Source organism: Bos indicus, chromosome 5 (genome assembly GCF_029378745.1).
Source record: "Bos indicus isolate NIAB-ARS_2022 breed Sahiwal x Tharparkar chromosome 5, NIAB-ARS_B.indTharparkar_mat_pri_1.0, whole genome shotgun sequence".
NCBI classification, from domain to species: domain Eukaryota; kingdom Metazoa; phylum Chordata; class Mammalia; order Artiodactyla; family Bovidae; genus Bos; species Bos indicus.
This window is the reverse complement of record NC_091764.1, coordinates 31,171,745-31,196,839: the sequence shown is the minus strand read 5'-3', so window position 1 is coordinate 31,196,839 and position 25,095 is coordinate 31,171,745. Positions and strand designations below refer to the sequence as shown.

The window sequence follows — 25,095 nt, the reverse complement described above, 5'->3', positions numbered from 1 at the left end:
TTTCATGGCTGCAGTCACCGTCCACAGTAATTTTGGAGCCCAAGAAAACAAAATCTGTCACTGTTTCCACTTTTTCCCCTTCTATTTGTCACGAAGTGATGGGACCAGATGCCATGATCTTAGTTTTTTGAAAGTTGAGTTTTTAAGCCAGATTTTTTTGCTCTCCTCTTTCACCCTCATCAAGAGGCTCTTTAGTTCCTCTTCACTTTCTGACATTAGAGTGGTATCATCTGCATATCTGAGGTTGTTGATATTTCTTCTGGCAATCTTGAGTCCAGCTTGTGATTCATCTAGCCTAGCATTTCATATGATGTACTTTGCATATAAGTTAAATAAACAAGATGACAACATACAGCCTTGACATACTCCTTTCCCAATTTTGAACCAATCTGTTGTTCCGTGTCCAGTTCTAACTGTTGCTTCTTGACCTGCATACAGATTTCTCAGGAGGCAGGTCAGGTGGTCTGGTATTCCCATCTCTGTAAGAGTTTTCCACAGTTTGTTGTGATCCACACACTCAAAGGTTTTAGCGTAGTCAATAAAGCGATGTTTTGTTTTCTAATCCCCTTGCTTTTTCTATGATCCAACAGATGTTGGCAGTTTGATCTCTTGTTGCTCTGCCTTTTCTAAATCCAGTTTGTACATCTGAAAGTTCTCAGTTCATATACTGTTGAAGCCTACCATGAAGGATTTTGAGCATTACCTTGCTAGCATGTGAAATGAGGGCAATTGTATGATAGTTTGAACAATCTTTGGGATTACCTTTCTTTGGTATTGGAATGAAGACTGACCTTTTCCAGTCCTGTGGCCACTAATGAATTTTCCAAATTTGCTGACATATTGAGTGCAGCATTTTAACAGCATCATCTTTTGACATAGTGATTTCACTTCCTTTGGATATATCCCCAGGAGTGGAAATGCTGAATCACATTGTCATTCTACTTTTAATTTTTTGAAGAAGTTTCATACTATTTTCCACAGCTACTGCACAAATTTGCATTCCCACCAACAATGACTTTCCCTTTTCCCCACATCCTTGGTATTTTTGATGATAGTCATCCTGACGGGTGTGAGGCGATACCTCATTGTGGTTTGGATTTGCATTTCCTTGATGATGAGTGATGTTGAGCATCTTTTCATGTGTCTGTTGCCCCTCTGTATGTTTTCTTTGGAAAAAACGTCTATTCAGTTCCTCTCCCCAATTTTGAAACAGATTTTTTTTTTTTTGCTGTTAAGTTGTAGTTCTTTATGCTGTGCTGCTGCTATGCTTTTGTGTCCGACTTTTTGCGACCCCATGGACTGTAGCCCACCAGGCTCCTCTGTCCGTGGAATTTTCCAGGCAAGAATGCTGGAGTGGGTTGCCATTTCCTTCTCTAGGGTATCTTCCCAATATAAGAATTGAATCAGTGTCTCTTGTATCTCCTGCATTAGCAGGCAGATTCTTTACCATTAGTGCCACCATAGATGAGTGATGAATGGACCACATTTAACACACGATTTTATTTTTTAATTATTAAAATATCACATACACATTATTGAAAAATGAAATTTCACCTAAAGGAGAAGAGATTTGTAAGTCCCATCCCCAGAAGTGATCGTTGTGAATGTTTTTGCTCATATCTCTCAGGCTCTGCTTCTCTCTTCTGTCTCTCTCTCTCTTACACACAAGCAGATTCATTTACCTCTATGTGAATGTCACATAAATGTGGTCTTATAGATAGGATCCTGGATGCAGTTGGTCCTTGTACATACACAAAGAGAACCCTGAGGTCTCCTTGTCATCAGATAGAGACCCTACACCCACTTTCTTAGCTGCACAGAATTCGTCCATCCATGTGGACTAAAACTGATGGATCCCATCCCCATCTCCATGAACATCAGTGTTGTTGCCAATTTCCTACTATTTCAACCAGTACTGTGATGGATCTTTGAAAAATTGAGCAAGAATTTTAGTGGGGCCAATTCTAAGGATCAGCACTGCTGTACAAAAATGCACTGTGGGACTTCGATGGGTCCTGCACACTGTTCTTTCAGAGGAGTGTCTATTCACTCTTCCATTGAGGGGATCTACCGTGGCCTCTGATTCTTCACTTTGTCACCAGACTAAAACTGATCCACTTTTCTTTTTCTGGAACCATTACTGACACTGTACCTCAGTTTCACCATCTTGATGGATTTAAAATCCCCTAGATGAGTATGATCAAGCTACTCTTTTCTGTGTGGCTTCTTTCACTTGGGATGTCCATCCATGTGGTAACATGTATCAGTACTTCATTTTTTTAATTGTGCTTAAATATACATAACATTTACCATTCAAACCATTTTAACTATGCTTTAAATTCAATGGCATTAACAATATTCACATTGTTTTACAAATATCCTCACCATCCATATTCAGAACTTTTCAATAATGAAACTCTGTAGCCATTAAGCTCTACTTTTCCTCAGCTCCTGGCAACCAACCACATTCTATGTTCTGAATTTGAATTTGACTTTTCTGGATACCACATACATGTGAAATCACATTTTTGTCTTTTTGTGACAGTTATCTCACTCATCATCATGACTTCAAGGCTCATACGCATTGTAGCATGTGCTGATATTTCCTTAGTTTTGAAGACTGAATTACATTACTTTGTGTATATGCCACATTTAGTTTACCCATTCTTTTCATCAGTGGACACTTGGGTTGCTTCTACCATTTGCTCTTGTGGTTAATGCTGCTATGAATATGACTGTACCCGTATCTGTTCCAGTCCCTGCTTTCAGTCTTTTTGGTATATATCCTCATGTGAAATTGATCATACATTAATTCTGTGTTTAAGTTTTTAAAGAACTATCATACAGTTTTCCACAGAAGCTGAACCATTTTACTTTATTCCTCCTATGACAGATAATAATGATGTGTATGTAATCTACCCCATTTTTGTCATTTTTTGGCCACACTGTGCAGCATGTGGTATCTTCGTTCCCCATCAAGGATTAAGCCTGCACCCCTGCACTGGAAGTGTGGAGTCTTAACCACTGGACCATCAGGATTCTTAACCTCTGGATCTACTCCATTTTGCTGATCTATTTAACCACTGATGGATATCTGCATTGTTTCTGCCTCTGGGCTCTTGTGAGCAGTGCTGCTATCCATAAACATGTGTACAGCTGTTTTCTTTGGGGTATGTATCTAAGAGCAGAGTTGTTGAACCACATGCTAATTGTACATTTATGTTGTAAGCATAGGTTGTGCCTTTTCCCATTTCCACAATTTTTAAAGTTTCCAATTTCTCTACATTGTTGCTAACATTTGTTATTTTTCATTTTCTTGATTATAACCATTTCAGAATATGAGAAGTTGTTGAATTGTGATTTTAATTTGCACTTTCATCATGACTAATGATACTTGACATCTTTTTTTTCTATTTGCTGACCATTTGTATTTCTTGTGTGGAGAATGGTCTATTGAGGTCATTTATCCATTTTAAAATTGGGGGTTTGTCTTTATGTTGGCATACTCTGGATAACGTTTCATCATACATTTAATGTGCAAATATTTTCTTTAATTCTATGGGCTATATTTTCACTTTTTGAATTATATCTTTTGATGCAAACAGATTTTTAATTTTGAGGAAATCCAATTTACTTTTTCACTGTTTGTGCTTTGCTGTCAGATCTACAAAACTGTGGCTAAATCCAAAATTATGAAGATTTATCCCCATGTTTTATTGGAGCATTTAACAGTTATCCCTTCGTATCTGTGGAGAGTTGATTCAAGGACACTTGGGCATACCTAAATCTGCATAGTATTTGCATATAACCTAGGGACATCTTCCTATATGCTTTAATTCAGCCTTCAGTGAAAAGAAAAAAACATCTCAGTAGATGAAGACATGAGCAGTGCACTTGGCCATCCACTTTGTGAGGAAGGAGACATGGCCGGAGGTGAGAATATTCACAGATTCTTAAGCAGCGACCAAGGATCTGGCTGACTGGTCAGGAAATTGGAAGAAAAGGGACTAGAAGACACAAAGAGAGTGAGGTAAAGATACATGACAAGACATGAGAATATGAGTGAAACATGAAAATGTTTCCTATCACTTGTTAACAACCACCAGAAAGCACTCTCCACTTAAAAATGGCACTGAAAAACCAAGTAGACAAAGTAACTTGATTAGCTGACGTTAGCTATCCTTCATCTTCACCCTAGAACTAGGACAGATACATAAACGAAGTAGACAAAGATGGAGGTTATACTGAAATGGACTCCTAGTTATCATCTGGTTACTGTCCCCTCCGAACGTCTAAGCAGCCAACAGAGGCAACCCTGAGCCCCTGTTATGCACTATCCCTCAACCACACCACCTTCTTGGTAGTAAGTAGAACACACCAGGCCCTTTCAGTCCTTCAAGAGCAAGTGATACATCCTCACAGGGATGCCTATTTCAGGTACGGTTTTTGCCTTTCCTGTTCACAAGGCTTCAGGCAGCACTGCAGGGATGAAATTCCACATGACATAGCACCTAAGGAATCCACTGCACAGCAAAGGAGAATCAATTGATCATATCACACACTGCACCATCCAGAAGCAGCTGGCCTTAGACAGCCCTGGAACAGCCTACTGAAGGTACAGTTGAAAAACACCAGCATGGAGGAAATTCAAGGATGGGTGCTATCCTTCAGGACACAGTTGTTCATTATTTTAGTCGCTAAGTTGTGTCCAATTCTTATTGTGACCCCATGGACTGTAACCCACCAGGCTCCTCTGTCCATGGGATTTCTCAGGCAAGATTACTGGAGGGGGTTGCCATTTCCATCTCCAGGGGATCTTTGCAACCCAGGAATCTAACCCAGGTCTCCTGCATTGCAGGTGCTGGGCCTCTGGGGAGGCCCTCTTCTTCAGCACGCACAACATGCACTAAATAAGAGATCTCAATAAACTGTTATGTTCCCCTGGGAATTAAAAAATGGGCTTGGGACCCATGACCTGCTGGGGTATTTCCACCCGATTTTAGGCTCTGCAAGATTACAGGTCCTGATCCCAAAGGCATTCTTACTGGTGAAGATAGGATCTATTTGTTGTTCACTCAGTCATGTCCAACTCTGCGACCCCATGGACAGCAGCATGCCAGGCTTCCCTGTCCTTCACTATTTCCTGGAGTTTGCTCAAACTCCTCTTCATTGACTCAATCACACCCCCAACCATCTTCTCTGAAGTACCACCAGGGAACTTCAAATGCTGTCCAGGAAAGGAGCTCCATTTCAGCAGGATAACTGACCAGCTGAACGTAGGGCTCCAGCTCCATCTTTATATCTACACTGAGGCCATAGCTCCCTCAGGATGCTGCCACTACAGGCAGGCCACGTCTTCTAATAGGTAACCTTTGCTTAGGGACTCCCGCACTTCCTGAGCTATAATGCAGCCCAAATATTAGTCTCTTCCTACCACATCTTAATTACAGAGGATAAAACCTTGGAGGAGAGTAGTAACTAGGTGTGGCCTTTTCCAAACTCTTCACTTTGCATTTCCAGACAAGTGGCCATCAGAATCTCTGGGTGCTAGGATACAGGTTCCATGGCCTCTACTCCGTACCCCCCTCAAAGGTATCTGAACCTGTTAATTTATAAAACCACCAGACTGAGTGACGTGGATGCTGGCAGTTTGCCAATAACTTTTTAAAACAATGGAAAGATGGGACTTCCCTGGCAATTCAGTGGTTAGCACTCTGCACTACCACCCCAGCAGGGGTGGTCTCAATGGGAAACTAAGATCTTACATGCTGTGTGGTGGAGTAAAAAAAAAAAAAAAACAATGGGAAGAAGATATTTTAATCCCTAATCTTGTTGCAGAAGTTTTTCAATCTGCATAAGAGATGTTCATGAATACTGTAAAAAGTACTAGACAAGAAAGCAGTGGGAACAAATAACTGGAGTATACAGCAAGCCCTATTAAAGGTGATCTCAGGATTCATCTGACATGTCTTCTGAGTCACTTCCTAACCATTCCCAAGAAATAAACTAAAGCCAAGGTGATAATGTAACTATGTAACTTTTCTCTATTCCGTTTTCACAAAGGGTAACTTTTTGGCCTCCTTGTCATATTACATTATGGTGAGATCACACACTCCCAGCTTTACACACACACACACACACACACACACACACACACACTCCTAGCCTTAGAGAACGCTGGAGATCACACAAATACACACACATAATCCTAGCCTTAGAGGATTTTGAGACAACAATCAGCCATTAATTGTGAGAAAAAAATTTGAGTGGGAGGAAGGAGCACAGAGGTGAAAAACACATTTGGGAGGAATACGCAGAAATACCATAACTAGGCAAGTAGGTTTTAGTAAGGGAGCCCTTTCCATTTACTTATTACAGGTTTTTAAATCTTTTAAGTGTATCTGTCTTGTTTTCCCTTTCTCATCAGACAGCTCCCAATCCACCCCCCAACATATAGACACCACACTCTCAAACACAAAACATGCATTCAACTCATTGTTTTATATTTTCATAACACTTTAACATTTAATAGAAACTATGTACAATAATTTTTTATTTTATCTTACATAAGATAGCCACTACAGAAATTTACATAGGTTAGAAGCAAGATGGATTGTTTAGGAAGGCCCAATCCTGTGGGCTATTTTTTCAAAGACTATGGGTCAGAGTTCACTGAGGAGGAGCTTCAGAGTACCCAATAAGGATGGGAGGTGAGGAAAGGCTAAAATATAGGCTGCTAGACAGAGATAACCAACCACTGGGTCCCTCAACATCCCAAGACTTGGGAAACAGCATTACAAAAACCTCTCTTCCCTTAGGCACAGTCTCCAGGACTCTCAATCCCAGCAGCTCTGATAGGAATCACCTACCTCTCCCCCCTGCATGGAGTGGGAAGACATCCACAGCTTGTAGACACTATTGGTCCCTGCCCCCAACATTTGTTTGACTAGAGCACTCGATAACCCAAAAGCAAAACAAGGTAGTCTGGACTGTCCTTTATAGTGAGAGATGGGTCAGAAATACTTATTTAAAGAATGGGAAATACAAATCCTCCAAAGTCAACTGGTTCCCAGAACAAGCTATCAACTAACAGAAGTGGGTTCCGGCTTCCCATTTGCAGTAGCTATTCCACTCTGAGGCAATGGTGCAGGGGCTTTCTCAGAATTTCGAGGTCCCTGTGATCTGCACCCATCTCCAGCCATCTGCATCTGGCCCTGTTAAAACAAAGTCAGTTTGGTTACAAACTCATTCGTTGTGGCCTGCAGCATGAATCTGACTTACATAAAGCCCATGTACAGTAAGCAACCAGAACAAGACAGCAGATATAAAGTAACTATGCTTACATAAAGCCCATGTACAGTAAGCAACCAGAACAAGACAGCAGATATAAAGTAACTATGTAGTTGCTCTTCCCCATACTTGACTATTCCTGACCCCTGGAGTCACAAATCATTACTGGTAGCATTCCCGAGGCTTTCCAATGCAAAGGAAAGCTGTGGGTTGTTTCTTCCAAATGAAACAGCCATTCCCTGCTGAGGTTACAGAACAACCGACAGATCACACAGGAAGACAGTGCTCTGGGCCTCTGTTTGAAACCAGCAGCTATAGTGTAACTGCAGGTCTTCAGTCAAGGCCATGAGTGTCCCAGACAAAGCTCAAAGAAACCAAATCACACTGCTTGTGCTTAACTTTATGATGAAAACAATTCCAATACTGAATTCTCCCTTAAATCAACCTACATTCCTTGCCTCAACCTTTCCTAGTTAACCAAATAAACTTATGTCCTGCTCTCCCAGATATGGGGATCAGGGGCTAGTAAATGTTCGAAGGCCCAGCTGGAAAACTCCAACCACGGGCACCTATACAGACAGTGATGACAACCTCAACCCTGGGGAGTACATGCCAGCCAGAGCCAGCATGGAGCTCTCTGCCTGGCTGAAATTATTCTTCACTTGCCAAAATATCCACTGGGCCTTCGGCAATTTCTTTGACCGGATGATCTTCAAGGGTTAGTGAAGGATCAAAAAGCAAGGGTGAAGGAGGGCACTGCATACCGTCACCCACAACATCCAAATCCTAAGAGAAGAGAAGAAAAAAACCTATCAGCAACACCAAGTGAACCAACAAGCTAAAGTTTGCCCACTTTTAGCAACTCTCACAGCAGTTCTCCCATCATTCCCTCACCCCTTGTCTACCTTTAAACAAAAACACATGTGCGTGCAACAAATGGGACAAGATGGAAAAGTACTGATTCTTGCTGCCAAATATAAAGTGCAGACCACTATAGTAGCTTTAAGAGTATTTTTTAAACAGGAAAATTCAGGGACAGAAAGTAGAATAGTAGCTACCAAGAGCTAGAGACAGAGACGTGGGAGTTACAGTTTAAAGGATACAGTCTCTGTCTGCACTGAGAAAAGTTCTGTGGAAAGTTCAATGGAAATTGACTGTGGTGATGGTTGTAATATAGTTTAAATGTACTTAATACCACTGAATAGTATGTTTTAAAATGGCAACTCTTACATTATAAATATCTTACCACAATAAAAAATATTTTAAAGAAGCATATACTGGGAATTCCCAGGCAGTCCAGTGGTTAGGACTCCATGCTTTGTTTCACTGCCAAGGGTGGAGGTTCAACCTCTGGTTGGGGAACTAGACCTGTGCCGCACCCCTCCCTCCCCAGAACAGGCATATACTTCTAAGACTAGCTGTAGGCGACCTCTAAGTTCATGAGTGATGCATCTAAAATGGAGAGCAGCATAATTATAAACTAAAATGAAATACTGCCTTAATAGATTGGACAATATGAGACCACTTGATAAATATTCTAACAGCCCCAAAGCCAGCCAGTGAGTAAAACAGGAAGAGGTATAGGGAAGAAAGAAGGAAGACAAAGAAACTCCAAGTCCTTCTGAATGGCCAGGAAATATTCTGGTTAAGTCATTATGCCTACAGAGAATAAGTTCCTGATTTTTAAACCTAACATAATCCAACTGCCCTTTAAAATACACACACATGACATTATATTCTACAGACTATGTTTCTTCCAATTGAACTGGCTATTCCCACTGGAGGGCTGAAGCCAACAGACCATAGGAAGACAATGCTCTCGGCTCCTGTCTGAAACCAATAGCTACAGCAAACCACTGATCTTGATTCAGGGCCTAAAGCACTATAAAAGCTCAGACAATGTGTCAAACTCACTTTCATGCCTCTGCTTTCTAAGCATTACTGCCAAACTCTGCCTCCCAAGAGTGAAAACTATCCAAGGGTTTAAACTGTCCTGTGTTCAAGGCACTTTACAGAGGATCCATGTCTCCAGTAATTCAGCTTCTTGAGAAAAGCAAAGTTCTATGCTTTAAAAATAAGTCTTAAGAATTCGAAATACTTTCCCTTGGTTTTGATCACCAAAACAAAGAATCATATCCTTAAGGTAAAGGAAGGAATATAACTTTCAAGCCTGTGACTGTGTGGATCACAACAAACTGGAAAATTCTTTGAGAGATGGGAATACCAGAGCACCTGATCTGCCTTCTGAGAAATCTGTATGCAGGTCAGGAAGCAAGTTAGAACTGGACGTGGAACAACAGACTGGTTCCAAATTAGGAAAGGAGTACGTCAAGGCTGTATACTGTCACCCTGCTTATATAACTTATATGCAAAGTACATCATGCGAAATGCTGGACTGGATGAAGCACAAGCTGGAATCAAGATCACTGGGAGAAATATCAATAACCTAAGATACGCAGATGACACCACCCTCATGGCAGAAAGCGAAGAACTAAAGAGCCTCTTGATGAAAGTAAACAGAGTAAAAAAGTTGGCTTAAAACTCAACATTCAGAAAACTTAAGATTATGGCATCTGGTCCCATCACTTCATGGCAAATAGATGGGGAAACAATGGAAACTGTGTGTGTGGGTGGGTGTTTTGTTGCTCAGTTGTGTCCGACTCTTTGAGACCCCATGAACTGTGACCTGCCAGGCTCCTCTGTCCACAGGATTCTCCAGGCAAGAATACTGGAGTGGGTTGCCATTTCCTTCTCCAGTAGAAAAGTGAGAAACTTTATTTTTGGTGGCTCCAAAATCACTGCAGATGGTGACTGCAGCCATGAAATTAAAAGACACTTGCCCCTTGGAAGAAAAGTTATGAACAACCTCAACAGCATATTAAAAAGCAGAGACATTACTTTGCCAACAAAGGTCCGTCTAGTCAAAGCTATGATTTTTCCGGTAGTCATGTATGGATGTGAGTTGGACTATAAAGAAAGCTGAGCGCTGAGGAATTGATGCTTTTGAACTGTGGTGTTGGAGAAGACTCTTGAGAGTCCCTTGGACAGCAAGGAGATCCAACCAGTCCATCCTAAAGGAAATCAGTCCTGAATATTCATTGGAAGGACTGATGCTAAAGCTGAAATTCCAATACTTTGGCCATCTGATGTTAAGAACTGACTCATCTGAAAAGACCCTGATGCTGGGAAAGACTTCATGAAGGCGAGAGGAAAAGGGGACGACAGAGGATGAAATGGTTGGATGACATCATTGACTCAATGGACATGGGTTTGAGTAAGCTCCGGAGGTTGGTGATGGACAGGGAAGCCTGGCACGCTGCAATCCGTGGTTGCAGAGTCGGACACGACTGAGTGACTGAATTGAACTGATAAAGAATGTGCTAGACTTAAAAAGCTGCTCAATCTAAGCAGAAACATAAGGAAAAGGATATAGCTGGCTACCTAACATCTATTTCAGATGTGTTAGAAACTTCTGTACACAGAAACCAGTGTTCTCATACCGTTAAGACTATTAACTATTGGGACTCCCTGGCACCCCAGTGGTTAAGACTTCATGCTTCCACTATAGGGGGTGCCGGTTTGATCCCTGCACTGGTTTCAAGGAACTAAGATCTTGCATGCTGCAGACAGAAGGGGAAAAAAAAAAAGACTGTGAACTGTTCTATCCAATTCTTTTAGTATGCACAATTATCATGCACTTGATCCTTGCACAAAGCAGTGGCTAGGGGCAACAGTGTCCAGTCAGAAATCAGGGCATAACTTCAAGGCAGCCTTGTGTCCATGGTTCTGTACCCTCAGATTCAATCAACTGCAGATCATGGAGACTGTAAAAAGTATTCACTGGAAAAAAAAATCTGCATAGTAAGTGAACCCACACAAGCTCAAGCCCATGTTGTTCAAGAGTCAACTGCATAATTAACTAAGGTGAAACTTAAAGAACCCATGTAAGTAATGTGGCAAAATGTTTCAAAGTCTCGAAATGACAATGGCATAGAAAGTTTTCAAAGAAAAATAGATACTAAAAGCGCTTTCTTCACATATTGAGTGTTGTCCGTTATGAGAATTAAAATTGGGAACAGGAACCTAAAATAAGAGGAAGAAAGGATCAGCAGAAATGCCTAACATAAGAGGAATATGTAGAGACATACCAGAACATAGGATAGAATCCACATTTTGTTCTGATGTCAAAAACGGAACTCAAAAAACAAACAAACACAAAAAGAGAGCAAGCTCAAAGTAATAGGATTAAGGTATTAAATTAGAAACTATTTTTTTCCAGCAAGACTAGGATATTCAGAATTTATGGGAGGACAAAAATTCTTTTATAAAACTGAATTTGAATGTGTTTCAACATTTTCTGGAGAATTTTTACCTCCAAAGAATAAAACTACTTTTTAAACGACCAATGTGGTTCATCTAAAGTACATTAATACAGACATAATAGATGATCAAGTACAAATAGTTAATTTTCACTTTTAAGCCTCTAACAACATAGGTCCCTCTTAAAAACCCATTAGATTCTCAAAAATAAAGTTACTTCTCGTACATTCTTTCACATCTCATAATCACTAACATTTTGTGTCATTATTCTCTGAAGACAAGAATACAATCTTCAACAAAGAGTCATATTTTCTCAGATCTAAATCATCAAAAGTTTGAGAACACTCTTTAAAATTAATGACAAAAACAAGTCAAAGGGGAAACAAAAGGGACAAAACAGAAATGGCTCTAGAAATTAACAATCATATGAAATAAAAATTAACAATAATCTAGTACATCTAAATAAAACACGTGTTAACTTCTACATATATACATTACTATGTGAAGGGAATCTGGCAACGTAGTACTTGATCAGGTTGTTTTTAAAACAGATAAATCTGTTCACGTTACTAAGTTTAAAAAAAAAAGGAAAGATAGTACCTCTTTGGGTTTTCTTGGGTTTTCTTCACATGTAAAAATGAAGAAAGTGGACAAAAATTTGCCCATCAATCTAGGGCTATCTATTCATTTACTCTCTTCAACACAATCTCACTGGAAAACTTTAGAAAGCACTGGAGTATATAATCTCTAAGATTCTCATATTCTATGAATCTGTTTGAAAGAAAAAAATTTTTTAATTATTTTTAATTTTTTTAGTTGTGCCATGCACCTTGCCAGATTGTAGTTTCCCCATCAGGGATCAAACCAATGCCCCTGCAGTGGAAGTGGGGCGTGCAAACCACTGAACTACCAGGGAAGTCCAGAAAGAAATGTTTTAAAAAGCAATCATAATCAAGATTATAACCAAAAGTATAATTTTATTATCATAAAGTGACAAACATTAATATACTAAGCCTAAAGACAGTATACAGTCAAAAAAGAGGTAAGGAAATTTATTCAGTTCACTCTTCTTTTTGGGCCACACCACTTGGCTTGTGCGAACTTAGCTCCCCAACCAGGGAATGAACCCAGGCCACAGCAGTGAAAGCACCCAGTCCGAACCACTGGACCTCTAGGGAATTCCTTGGAATCAGCTTACTGAATCAGTACCACTTTTTAAGATATTAGCCTTTCCTGATTTATCTTTTTAGTGAGCAATACTGTAGGCCATCCAAATCCTGCTTCTACCCCTACACAAACAATACTGCAAACTTTACTAAATTTTCTATTTAGATTTGTCACTTTAAATATGCCATGGTTATATACAAGACATATTAAATTCAGAAGATTTCATAATAAATAATGAAAACCTTTATTAGAAAGCTAAAGATTAAGCCAAGTGCTAAAAAGAGAGAGGGAACATCAACTGATCCCTAAAGTGAATGACATAGTAGGGTAGTGCTAATTAGGGAAGCAAATACAATGAGAGATGCGTTTAAGAGCGAGAAGCAGGCTGAAAAAGGCAATGAAGTGTATATACTTAGAAGGTTGTCACAGTAAAATTTAGAGAGGTCAATGATATCCAAGTCTGTTCACAAAAGAATCTTTAATAACTATCAAAAATGAAAAACAGTAGGCAGAGCTAAGTTTAGGGCTGTTTTTTGGGGGGGACACATTAATCTAAAAATGATAACCCTGAATACACAATCAAAACACTTTGCACTGCTGAGTAGATATTGGAAATCATTTGTATTGTTAAGATTCTAGTGAATTACCTTGTGAATGGGCACCAAATTTCCCAGCTACGTAAATCCAATCACAGAGACTTTCCTCCAACTTCTTTTAGTTTATAATATCCCTTATCATGCCCTCAGAAAAACTTCTGTAAATTTAAACTGTCTCTAAACGAATGTGTTAACATACAAATACGACCATACATATCATTTCAAAAAATTTATCAGTTTTTTTCTTTTTTAAACCACAAATGACTAACCTAGTCTCACCATTAATAAACAAGGCCTTGCCTCAAGGGCCAACCAGAGCAGAGCTTCTCTAACTTACATCACTGAACTCCAGAGGTAAACTCTCAGTGGGCTGAAGCTCGGCAGCACTCAAGTACAGATCCATGGGGCCGGCTTCCAGATCGTCTGGCACAGACAGTACCTGCTCGGGCTTATACATCTGAGGAGGTAACTGGAAATGCAGTGGGCAGCAAGGATCCTCAGAAAGGCTTACAGGAACTGGTTTGTTGCAGGGTACCTCTTCAGACCCCTGGCAGCATTTGAAGAGAACCTGATTCGTGTCCTGACAAATATCTGTAGAAAAATGGTCAAGGGAAATAAAATGGATCTGTCCGAGGCATAAAAAAGTTGTCTGCCATGTAAAATTCAAGGTCTGGACTACATAAGATTATTAGTTACATTTGATACAGAATCAAATGCAGGTAACAATTTTTAAAGTTATTTCTCAAATTTTCATTTACTAGAGTAATTCTAGCTCTACAAGTAGTGTAAAACTAGTCCCCAACCTTCATTTCAGGATCTATACTTTAGAATAGACACTAATCTCATTCTCTCCATGAGGGTCAAATATGAAACATTTAAAAACATAGTGCTAAGTGTCAACAGTAATGATCCTAGAAATCCCTACCTATCCAGAAGAAACATGTCACAGCAAAAGCAAATACCTTGCAGAGGCCCCTATCTCTGCAAGACTCCTTCCAAGAGTCAAAAGATACAACGTTGTTTCTGCTGTTAAGCCGATAGGCAGAAAGTTGTTTTTATTTTTTTAAAAACACATTTTGAACTTTGTTTCCAAAATGTTTATTACATAAATTTGTTTAAAAGAAGCAGGGTACTGGGGAAAACAGAAGCTCTAGCAATGTAATTAGCTATCATACTCTAACAGGAAATACTCTGCTTTAATCAGGACCCATGGAAAGAAGTACTCCAAGAACACTCCAGGAGCCCTAACAACTTCTATTATGGGTAGAAACAGAAAGGGGCTATATTTCCAAATTGGCAAAGAAGCGCTGTAGGATGAACGAACATTGAAATCATGATTAGATAGCAAAATTTCAGAAGTCAGTCTACAAAATACATTTTCCTCAAGTTTTAGCATTTCCTGATATCCTAACTACACAGTTGTTTTCCCTAAATTAATAGACAATTGTCATTTCAAATTTGGGCTCATTTTTAAAACCAGAAAGTACAATTTTCTATAAATTGATTGTACCCAATTTTCTATAAACTGATTATGCAAGTATGGGTAATTTTTAATCCTCCAAATTTTAAGGTTACGTTTTTACAGGTAAAAAATCTAATGTACATTATAATTTTTAAGCCAAATAAAACCTCTTGAAGAAAGTTACTTTTTTTAATCCATTCTTAGAACTTGCCAAACTCTCTAAAACAGAGTTACACAGCACTGCCACTACCAGCATCAGCATTACCGCTATCTGTGTGCTGTGGAATGTTTATTAGCAGCATTCCCAGCCTCTGCCCACTAGATGTCAGCAGCACCCCCACCAGAGCTATGACGGACAAAGATATCTCCACACATTGCCAAATGGGGGGCAATGGCCCCTGCTGAGAACAACTGCTCTCAAGGTACAGTATACAGCTTACTGTAAACAAATAACTATTGAAATGAAAACCAATGCTCAAGTTAACAAACTGCAATCTCTGTGTGCTTAAGAAGCCCAATCTTGTTTAAATTATCAAAATCTTAAATGTTAATCCATTAAATGTTTTAATTAGAACCTTTTTCATGTAATTCAAAGGACTTTCACAAGCCTCTTATTTACTATCACAGTATCCCTGAAAACCCTTTTACCCCCCTCCTCCACCCCTTTCCTTTCAGATGGGGACAACAGACAAAAGAAGGGAATGGTTGACCTACAACTAGAGACTGGGTCCTTCACTTTCAGTCCAGGGCTCTCTCCATTAGACCAGAGTAAAGAGTTAACAGGTCACCAATGGCAGTCGCATCTTTCTCTGGGATAAGGACTTAAGGAAGGGTAAGTGACTTAGGCAACCATGGAGTGGAAAGGAAAAGAGCATAAAAGAGAAAAATAATAACTTCCCTTCTCTTTTCAAATACATTTTATGTTCAACTTTGCTTTTTTAAAATATTAAAATTCTAACAAACTGAGAATAGTGCAGTAAGAAAAAATCTAGAATACTCTTTAATATCCATAAGTTGGGTTTTTTGCCTTATAAAGTAATTCAAGGCCACTGAAGAAAACCTTAAAGTACAAGGCAGAGGGAAAAAGGACATTCATAACCCCACCATCCAATAATAGTCACATTTCTGTTATATTCCCTCCCAGTATTAGTTCCATGTAGTTAAAACCATACTCTACTGAATTCCATATTCTATTTTTGTCACTATCATTTTCTTGTCATTCATAAACTTTAAATATGTTTAATTCCTGAACATATTCCATATTACATTTTATCAAAATTTTCCTATTTTCCATCCCTGAAAATGTTAAGGCTGTCTCTAGTTCGAAGAATTTTATGTAAAAATAGTGATCCGTATTTGATATCTTAAATTCCCAGAGATGACATCAAAGAACATGAACATTAAAAAAGAAAAAAAAAATATATGAATATTGTCAAACTGCTTTCTAAAAAGCCTATACCACTTTACAGTCTCACTGGCAATGTTTAGAAGGGCCCATTTCACTATTTCCTCAGAAACTTTTGAAACTTACTAATTATATTTCATACATAGATAAGTATCAAATTTCTAGATTAGGGGATTCCCAGGTGGTCCAGTGGTTAGGACTCAGCACTTTCACCGCCAGGACTTGGGTTCAATCCCTGGTCAGGGAACTAAGATTTCACAGTCTGTGGCAGTACAGCCAAAAAGAAAAACAAAATGCATAATTAAAAAAACTTCCTTGTTTTCTTATTTATTTATAGTGAAGATGAATACTTTTCAACTATCAGCCACTTCTTTTAATCTGTCCGTAGATAGCCTTTGCCCAATTATGTTTTCAGTATTTATCTTTAGTTTTTAATGATATCAAGGACAAAATCCTTTATCAAACATTTGCTACAATAATTAATAAACTTGTAAAGTATTTAATAAACAGAATAGAAAAAAAGTCAGTTTTCCTTTCAAAAAAGAAAGTTTTCCTTCCCTTCTTACCAAAGAAAATACATTTTACTTTCCAAATATTTGTGTATTTTGCCAGGCAAATGAAATCCAGCAAGATTTATGCCTTTCATATAATAAAGATTATATTTTAAAAGTGCATTAACTATGAAAGTGACTTTTCTCAATGTTCATAATGTAGATGCACTTTCACAATCTAATACACAACTCAAAAAATTTTACAACCGAATTACAAATGTAAGTTTCCTATTTGAATGAAAACTAAAATATATAAGTCATGGCCCTGACCACACAAAAGGATATTTAAAGACAGCTCACAGTTCAGAATCATCCCACTGTTTTTGGATACACAACAATTTTCTTTTATAGTAACTGGACTTAACATTATATTTTTAATGAAAAAGTTAAACCAGGGATCTCTAAATTTTGGAATCCTAGTATTAATCAACTACAAATAAGTATTAGCCCCTATCACCAATGACTTGAGATGTTTCTTTCTAATGAATTGACCATTACATTTCCAAGATCTGAAATGGCCAACAGACCATAGAAAGAGACTTCTTTAGGCTCCTGTTTGAAACCAACAGCTTCAGCAAACTGCTGGCCTTGATTCAGGGCCAAAAGAATACAAAGACCTTCAATTAACTAAACTATCACAGATCCCCACTAGTCTTCAGATTACCTAGCAAACTAAAAACAGAGCAAAAAAGATACGGGTAAGGCAGTGTCTGGTCATTGGAAGAGACTGATTGGAACAACGAACATCATCCACAAAGGCCAAGCATCTCTGACTGGAACGAGTGGTATGGGCCTAAAATGAGAAAACATGTTAGTCAAAATAAATTATCTATCGTTTAACAATTTATTCACCGATGCTATGCAAAAGGAAAAAAAACTTAAACCTCATGTGCAAATATCGAGCCAACCATAATTTGAAATACAACTCTTCCATATTACAAAAGTGTGATACACAGGCCTAGAGTTTTTCAAACTACCCATCTTTTACTTATCTTAAATTGTAGTCTTATGCTGAGCCTCAAAAAATATGAGAAAAATGGAATTACTCTGATGTTTTGTTTAAAAATCGTTTTAAACAAGTTTAAAAATGATCACTTAACTTGGTTCATCAAACTTACTGACATTCATTGTTCTTATTATTCTACTTATTTCTCTGCTTTCTAAAACAAGAGTCACAAACTGTTAAGTGTTCTGTGCCTATTTCTGAAATGAAGATTTCTGAACCAAATAACTTAGAAATCTATAGCAATCCTTCAATATGCAGATGAAAATAAGAGTACAGAGAGGTTCATTTATCAGAGCAGGCACAGAATTAATCAGAAGGGAACTAAAACTCATGTCTCTGGACTCCCAGGTAAATGCTCAATATACCCCATGTCCAGTAAGTTAGATTTCAGAACAAAAATTTTGCAAGTGAGAGTTAATCGTTCAGTCACATCCAACCCTTTGCAACCCCATAGACTGTAGCCCACCAGGCTCCTCTGTCCATGGATTCTCCAGGCAATAATACTGGAGTGCGTAGCTATTTCCTTTTCCAGGAAATCTTCCCAAACCAGGGATCGAACCCAGGTCTTCCATGTTGCAAGTAGATTCTTTACTATCTGAGCCATCAGAGAAGCCCTGTAAGCCTAGTAAGTGAGATTTTAGAACCAAAACTGTACAGCAGTGTTCACCATAACTCTGTAAAAGCAAATGTATACATCTTAGAGGTATATACACAAATTACCTGTTGGGCGGCACCATCTGTGGCCAGCATTCTGCGCTCCTTCAGCTGCCTGTGTAGTAAGGCTTCCACTCCATAGCGCTGACGGTACCGACGAAGACATTTTAGACGCTTTAAGTTTTCTCGTTCTTTGGCCAGAAGTCCCTCTGGGCCAGTCAGGAGACTACTACCTGGAAAGTCAAAACAGTCAAGATGTTATTTGCCAAGCAACCAAGGATGCATCTTCAAACAGTTTCAAAAGCAAATCCTTCTCCAGTCCAGGTAACAAAAAAGAAATAAGTCTAACTACCGAATTCACATGTTGATTAAACCCATGACAGGTTGTCGGAACTGGCATAAAACTTGCCTAGAGCTTCATGTTCCACTTTGCGATTGTGTAAGTAACGTCGCTTCTTCTCTTTGAGCAGATGCTGAAGTCGTTTAAACTGATCAATGTACAAAGATTGCAAACGAATAAGCTTCTCACGCATAATCAGGGCCACTTCTTCTGCCGTGTAGACACCAGCATGTCTAGAGTAAGATGATTCAAAAAGGATAAGAAGGCACAACAATAAGACCCAAGCTTAAAAGGAGCAAAGAGTAAAGGTTAGACTTAGGGTTGCTATTCAACAAGCAGTCAGTGCTGAGATAATCACCTTACTAAATAAGAATGTTTTCGCAGCATTTTACTATTGTAATAAAAAAACAAAATACCCAAGAATGGATACTAATGTATGATCTCAAAATGTGGAGAAGGAAAAACGTTTCATTATGCTCCCTAGTTATTTGCATTATGTTTAAACAAGAGTAAAGCTACAGAACACTCAAAACTTTTATTAATCTACAGTCTTGTTCCCTTTAATAATTTAATACAGAAAAAATCACCTACCAGTAAATTACAGTGTTAATTTAAGAGCATGTATCTCAATATATTTTAATTAAAGTACAAAAGATCACAAACAATTACAACTTCTAATTTAAAAGTGCACTTTTAATTGGTGGTCCAGTAGTTAGGATTCTACGCTCTCACTGCTGAAAGGCCTGGATTCAATCCCTGTTCAGGCAACTAAGATCCCATAAGCCACAAAGCATAGCCAAAAATAAATAAATAAAAATAAGCTACACTTATATTTTGGAGTTTATACCAGCCCTCAAAACACTGATCCCAATGGCTAGTCAATGTCCTCAGTTCATTCTCTTCACAATATTCTCAAAATATAGTAGTACCCTGGAGAAACCCTTAATTGCCAAAGATCTAGATCCACATCAACTTTATTAAGCTTTGCCACCAACTATGAATTAACAAAACTTTATAAAAAAAACCCTTATTCTAGGGAAAAAAAAAAAAAAGTTAGATTATACCCTGACTTGATACTCTTGTATTTTGACCTAGTAAAAATTATTTCTATTATTTAAAAGGCAAAATATACAGGAACTATATACTAATTTTAAATCCAAAAAATATGTGCTCTTTAAAATTTAACTCTTAAATCATTGAAATACACAGAATAAAACTATTAACTTTAGGACTGAGAGCAAATAATCTCTGCCAAAAACTTTTCTTAAATATAAACAGGAGATAATACCTGTGCATTAGAAAATTACAACTACAAAGTACTCTGAAATTATAAAAATGGCAAAATCTAAGACTCAGAAAATGTGAAAATTTCAAAAATATCTAATGTTTAAACAAGGTGATGAGGTTATTCATATTCAGGAAAATGGGGCATGTCTGCATTAATGCCTGTATCCCTAAAATACTGAGGCCTTAACCTAACATCATTTGTTAAAATGAAATTAATTTCATTGTACCCTGTCAGAAGAGGACTTAACTGGGGACTACAATTAGAATTTACAACAAATCATTTGGGGAGGCAGATGAGCATCCTAACTAAGGTAAATGCCTAGTTCATGTGACAAATGAGTCATTTATTTAAAGATGGAGCCACAAATATTCACAGCTAGTTTTAATTTAAAAAATCATGTACTAACTCTTGCTCTGATATGCACAAATGTAAGTCTAGGTTTATTATTAGACCAATTTCAAAAAAGGGAATCACTTTTTATATCGTGTTAAATTGTTTTTTCCCCTTGAATGTTCCTTTCAGGGGAAACTGACATCTAACCCTTTTAACACTTATATTTCTCATAAAATTAACTGGTATTTTGTTTCACGTAACAATCTCCTTTAAGGGCTTCTTTCCTAGCTCAGTCGGTAAAGAATCTGGCTGCAATGCAGGAGATCCAGGTTCAAATCCTGGGTTAAGAATCCTGGGAAGAGTTCCTGGGTTGGGAAGATCCCCTGGAGAAGGAAATGGCAACCCACTCCAGTATTCGTGCCTGGAGAATTCCATGGACAGAGGAACTTGGCAGGCTACAGTCCACGGGGTCGCAAGAATTGGACATGATTTAGCGACTAAACCACCAAATCTCTTGTATGTAAGTCAGGTTAGCATAAATGTGGATCAGTGAAGATTGACCCACTCTAGATTAGTAGAGAGAAAATAAAGTTTCTGGACCTTACAAACTGAGTGTTTACCACACCAAAGACAATCACTTTGTGATCCTACAGCATGTACACCTCAATCAAGTATGGCATTTCCAGATGCACAATGTAATATAACTATATAAATTAAATCTATATCTATATCTACATCTATATATATATACCTATATATAATATCTATATCTATCTATCTATCTATGGCTTAGTATAAAGTTTCTACTGTGAAAATATCCTGCTAGAAACAAGCATTTCTTCTCAAACTACTTACATGGACTTTCCAAACACGTAGTTCCTGAATAGCTCTCTATATTCAGATTACTTAAAATAGATGAAACTACTCTACTCAGAAAATAGAACCCTAAATGACTTCTTATAAACTTCAGAATCCAAGGAATGAAGAAGATGCTATTCTTAGAATTTGTCAAACACAGTCAAGTCTAGAAATGTATTACCCCTCCCACTATTTAAGAGTTCTTCCACCTAAACTGTCAGTGGGAAGTATCAAGAGATAGAAGTTAGGAAAAAACAAAAACTAAACCCAAACTATGAGACACAGCAACATTAGACTTTTGAGTGGCAATGTTCCATAACTCCAAAGCGATCGTGGGTTAAGTAAAGAGCAGAACCTTAGTAAGATATAATTAGGACGATTACTCCTGGGTTTCTAATCAGTTTCTCTTTCTTAGGCATGAAACCAAAGGAAGCTCTTAAACACCTTTTAATTTTTCTTAAACATATAAAGTTAAATAAAATATAAATTAATCAGAACTTTGAGGGGGAAAAGTTGTTATTCAAATATAATTAGTTTTTTATTCCTGAGGTTTAAGTCAAGAGCAAATTCTCATCACTTTTCTCTTCTCTGATCTCCACCCACCTCTCAACTCCTATGTCCAAGAAATCTATTTACCCCCTGCACTTTCTCACATGTAGAATTTGATGTCCAAAAATTTTCCCAAATTACAAGACTTCTAAAAAAGAATCGAATCCTACTCTGAGGCAAGATGGTGATGAACAATGACACTTTTAAATACAGAAGCTATTACTGCTCACAAATAGCTAAGCTATCTTCAACCCTCCTAGCTTATTAACCTATTAACAGCATGCAGTACTACATTCCACATACTACCTTCTAAAATATTTTAAAGCCCTATGTGGAGTTACAACTTACTTTAGGGGATCTTCTTGATCACTGTCTATGCTATCAGCTTCACTGTCAGGGTCACCTCTCCATGTCTGATCCACAGTAATGGGTTCCTGGTCCCCATCACTCCAGCTGTCTTCATCTGAGGCAAGGAAGGGAGAGCAGCCATTAAGACTTCCCACCTCTGTAACTCCACCACACAAAACTAGATTACTTAACACACCAATCCAAATCTTATAATTAAAAATGCTTAATACAGAAGCACCAGCAAATAAAAATGGCTTAAGAAATATACTTTCTGAGTCACAAATGAGTTAACCATAGCCTCAAAAGGACAGAAAGGTCAACTCAAAATTATTCTGTTTCCTGAAATTATCTTACCTAACAAAGTTAAGTATAAAAACATCACTGAAAGAGTCATTAACTCAGGAAAGTAAACCTAAGCACACACTACTTAAAACCAAAAAGACTGGTGAACAGCAGCAGTCCTGAATTCTCCCAAACTGGCAATGAATTAATAATAATATTGTACTTTCAAGTGCCACATATGTTCAAGGCACTGAGATAAACCAAAGTTCTTTGTTAACTTTCTTCCTGTTTTTTCATTATGAGAGAGAAGATTCTTACCCAGAATTCGGCTGGCTTCACTGCGGCTACTTTCTGGAGTCTGAGACCCCAGCTCTGTCTTAGCGTATGAGCTCAGCTGGCACAAGAGTGTTTCACCCACAGGCCCTGGACTGGTCTTTTTCATTTGCGCATGAAGTGCCAGGGCGTTCCTACGAGCGTGTTCAGCACAGAAGGATGCCCTAAGGAGACAAAATATTAACGTTTCATACTCATGCTCCCTCTTACAAGAGCTCAATGATTTCCATAGACAGTGATCTTTAGATCATTTTCAGGAAATTAAAATGACTATTATCTTCATTTGTAGATTAAAAATGCTAGTGAGGCAGAATAATTTAACAGGCAAGGTCAACTCATTTGGTATTACTGAAGGGAAATGCAGGTTAACATACCCTAGTGATCTATCCATCTAAGGAAATATTCCAACTATAAAAATGCTGGTTATCATTTTTCAACAAACCACACTGATCCACTTTCATCTCTCAAAATTGGTTCTGGAAAGCAATTTTACATTTTATAACACTTCAAAATCAATCCACTGTAGGTAGTAAGATGTGGGACACAATGCAGAATTATCTAGCCAATTTCTGCATGGATACTTTGCTTAAATGATGAAAATTTTTCCTAGAAAAATACACATGTATACAATTTTGCATTACCTAAGATTCAAGGACAGCCACAAGAGCCATGGAACCTAGGCTTAAGAACAATCTTTATTTTACAGGTAAGGTAAAATAGCCAAAGAGATAATAAAATGGCCCAACCAGGAGATGTCTCCTCGTTTTCACCATTAAAAAAAATTTTCCAAGGATATACCCATAACTTCAATTTTACAAACACGTGGCCTAAAAAACTTGGCGGCTGTTTCCAAGGCCACATCCTGCCACATCTTCCTCTCACTTAAAAACTAAAAGTACATACGACAGGTATCTAACTGTCTCTCTCTCTCTCTCTATACATATATATACACACACATACCCATCTTTCTTCTCAGGCTTTGGGGCAGCACTGGGACATCTTTTCCCGTTCTTCGTCGATACATAACTACACTGCTTGAAAGGCGCATTCTTGTCTTCAAGGATATGCTTAATGCAAAATTCCTGCCCCTCCAGACGAGGTTGCGAACATGGACGATGAGTAAACGAACAAGACAGGGGCTCCTGAGATCTGGGCACTGGGGTGATCCTCCCCCGATTGGTCGGCAAGACGTGAATCCGAATCCTGTTCATACCAAAACCTGCAGGGTCGCACAAAGATCAAAAAGCCCTTACCCTCCCGAAAACCCCAGCTCCACAATACCGGGCAGACTGCACGCGGCTTCTAAAACGCCAGGCGGAAGTCACGCTCCTTAACTCCCTTCCGCCCAGGTCTACCAAGATGTTACTGAATTTGCCTCATCTCAACTTCTCTGTCCAAGCCCTCCCCCAACTCCGACCACAGCCACGTTGAAAGTATCTCAAGGGCTCGCACGGTCGCCACACTAGGGAGAAGCAGCAAGAGGCGGAAGCGCCAGCTCCTGCCCAACGCCGCGCCGCAACGCCGCAGAGCCACCCGCCCCACCCCTGGCCTCCGCCTCCCCGCATGCCGCCTTTGTCCCGGCCTGCCTCAAAGCTGAAGGCTGGGCCCTGCCCATCCTCGGAGGCCCCGTGCAAGCGCCATTTTGTCCTAAGACTCCGAGCACCGGCGAATCTGGGTCCTGGAAGCCTAGAGGAGTAAAGCGACCCTGACGCTGATTGAGACAGAGTAGCAGCTCGGAACAAACAGAAGGGGCGAAGCAGCAGCCTAACTCCAAAGGCGAAGAGCAAGCACAGCAGCCATCTTACCTCTGCCGCTGCGCCGCGCCACTCGCTTTCTGGCAGCGCCAGCCACTTCTAACCATGCCTTTCCGGGCTCCCAGCCACTGATTGGATACTGAGCCTACGACTCTGTGTCACCATTGGCTACCTATCGCGCTCAGGGGGCGGGGCGCTGGGAAAAGGCGCGGCTGGGTGGCTAGAAGAGGTGTCTGTCAGCGACTCAGCTCCGGAGAGAGTGAGACGGAGGGAGCGTGGGTTGTGGGACCTGCTCGGTGGAGACTGCTCTTTACATTTCCGATCGTGGCTGATGTCCAGGCGGATTGGGGGCGCTCTGTGTGTGATCTTAGGCCGCAGCTATTTCACCACCCCTACACAGTGGGTACAACAAAATCAACATGTAGAGGCCAAAGAATCACTGTACATTTGACTCTCATTGTCTATACAAGAAAAGGCTTTTGTTTTCTTTTGTGAACAGTTCATTTATGGAAACATTTTTTCAAGTATTTACTGAGCCTGGGAAATTACACATACAAAC

The 25,095-nt window shown here is 39.0% G+C and overlaps 1 protein-coding gene and 3 non-coding genes across 8 annotated transcripts; all 4 read right to left on the bottom strand.

Annotated features, from left to right (window-relative positions):
* Positions 1-6,524: 6,524 nt before the first annotated feature.
* On the bottom strand, positions 6,525-24,738 carry KANSL2 (KAT8 regulatory NSL complex subunit 2). 5 transcript variants are annotated; one of them, XM_070789193.1, is made up of 10 exons: positions 24,588-24,738; positions 23,743-24,001; positions 22,768-22,946; positions 22,168-22,282; positions 18,857-19,024; positions 18,518-18,680; positions 17,488-17,584; positions 13,711-13,964; positions 7,957-8,076; positions 6,525-7,214 (listed from the first exon to the last, which is right to left on the bottom strand). In XM_070789193.1, exons 2-10 carry the CDS (start codon positions 23,991-23,993, stop codon positions 7,083-7,085), a joined length of 1,479 nt encoding a protein of 492 aa, XP_070645294.1. In that variant the 5' UTR covers positions 23,994-24,001; positions 24,588-24,738; the 3' UTR covers positions 6,525-7,082. The 5 variants fall into 5 exon arrangements, with proteins under 5 accessions (XP_070645294.1, XP_070645296.1, XP_070645295.1 ...); XM_070789195.1 differs by having other exon boundaries at positions 13,813-13,964; XM_070789194.1 differs by lacking the exon at positions 24,588-24,738 and adding an exon at positions 24,369-24,581.
* On the bottom strand, positions 7,499-7,637 carry LOC139183355 (small nucleolar RNA SNORA2/SNORA34 family). The gene has a single exon (XR_011566949.1). It is a non-coding gene; the product is annotated as a small nucleolar RNA SNORA2/SNORA34 family (small nucleolar RNA).
* On the bottom strand, positions 9,036-9,167 carry LOC139183354 (small nucleolar RNA SNORA2/SNORA34 family). Its single transcript, XR_011566948.1, has one exon. It is a non-coding gene; the product is annotated as a small nucleolar RNA SNORA2/SNORA34 family (small nucleolar RNA).
* On the bottom strand, positions 17,259-17,394 carry LOC139183353 (small nucleolar RNA SNORA2/SNORA34 family). Its single transcript, XR_011566947.1, has one exon. It is a non-coding gene; the product is annotated as a small nucleolar RNA SNORA2/SNORA34 family (small nucleolar RNA).
* Positions 24,739-25,095: the final 357 nt, after the last annotated feature.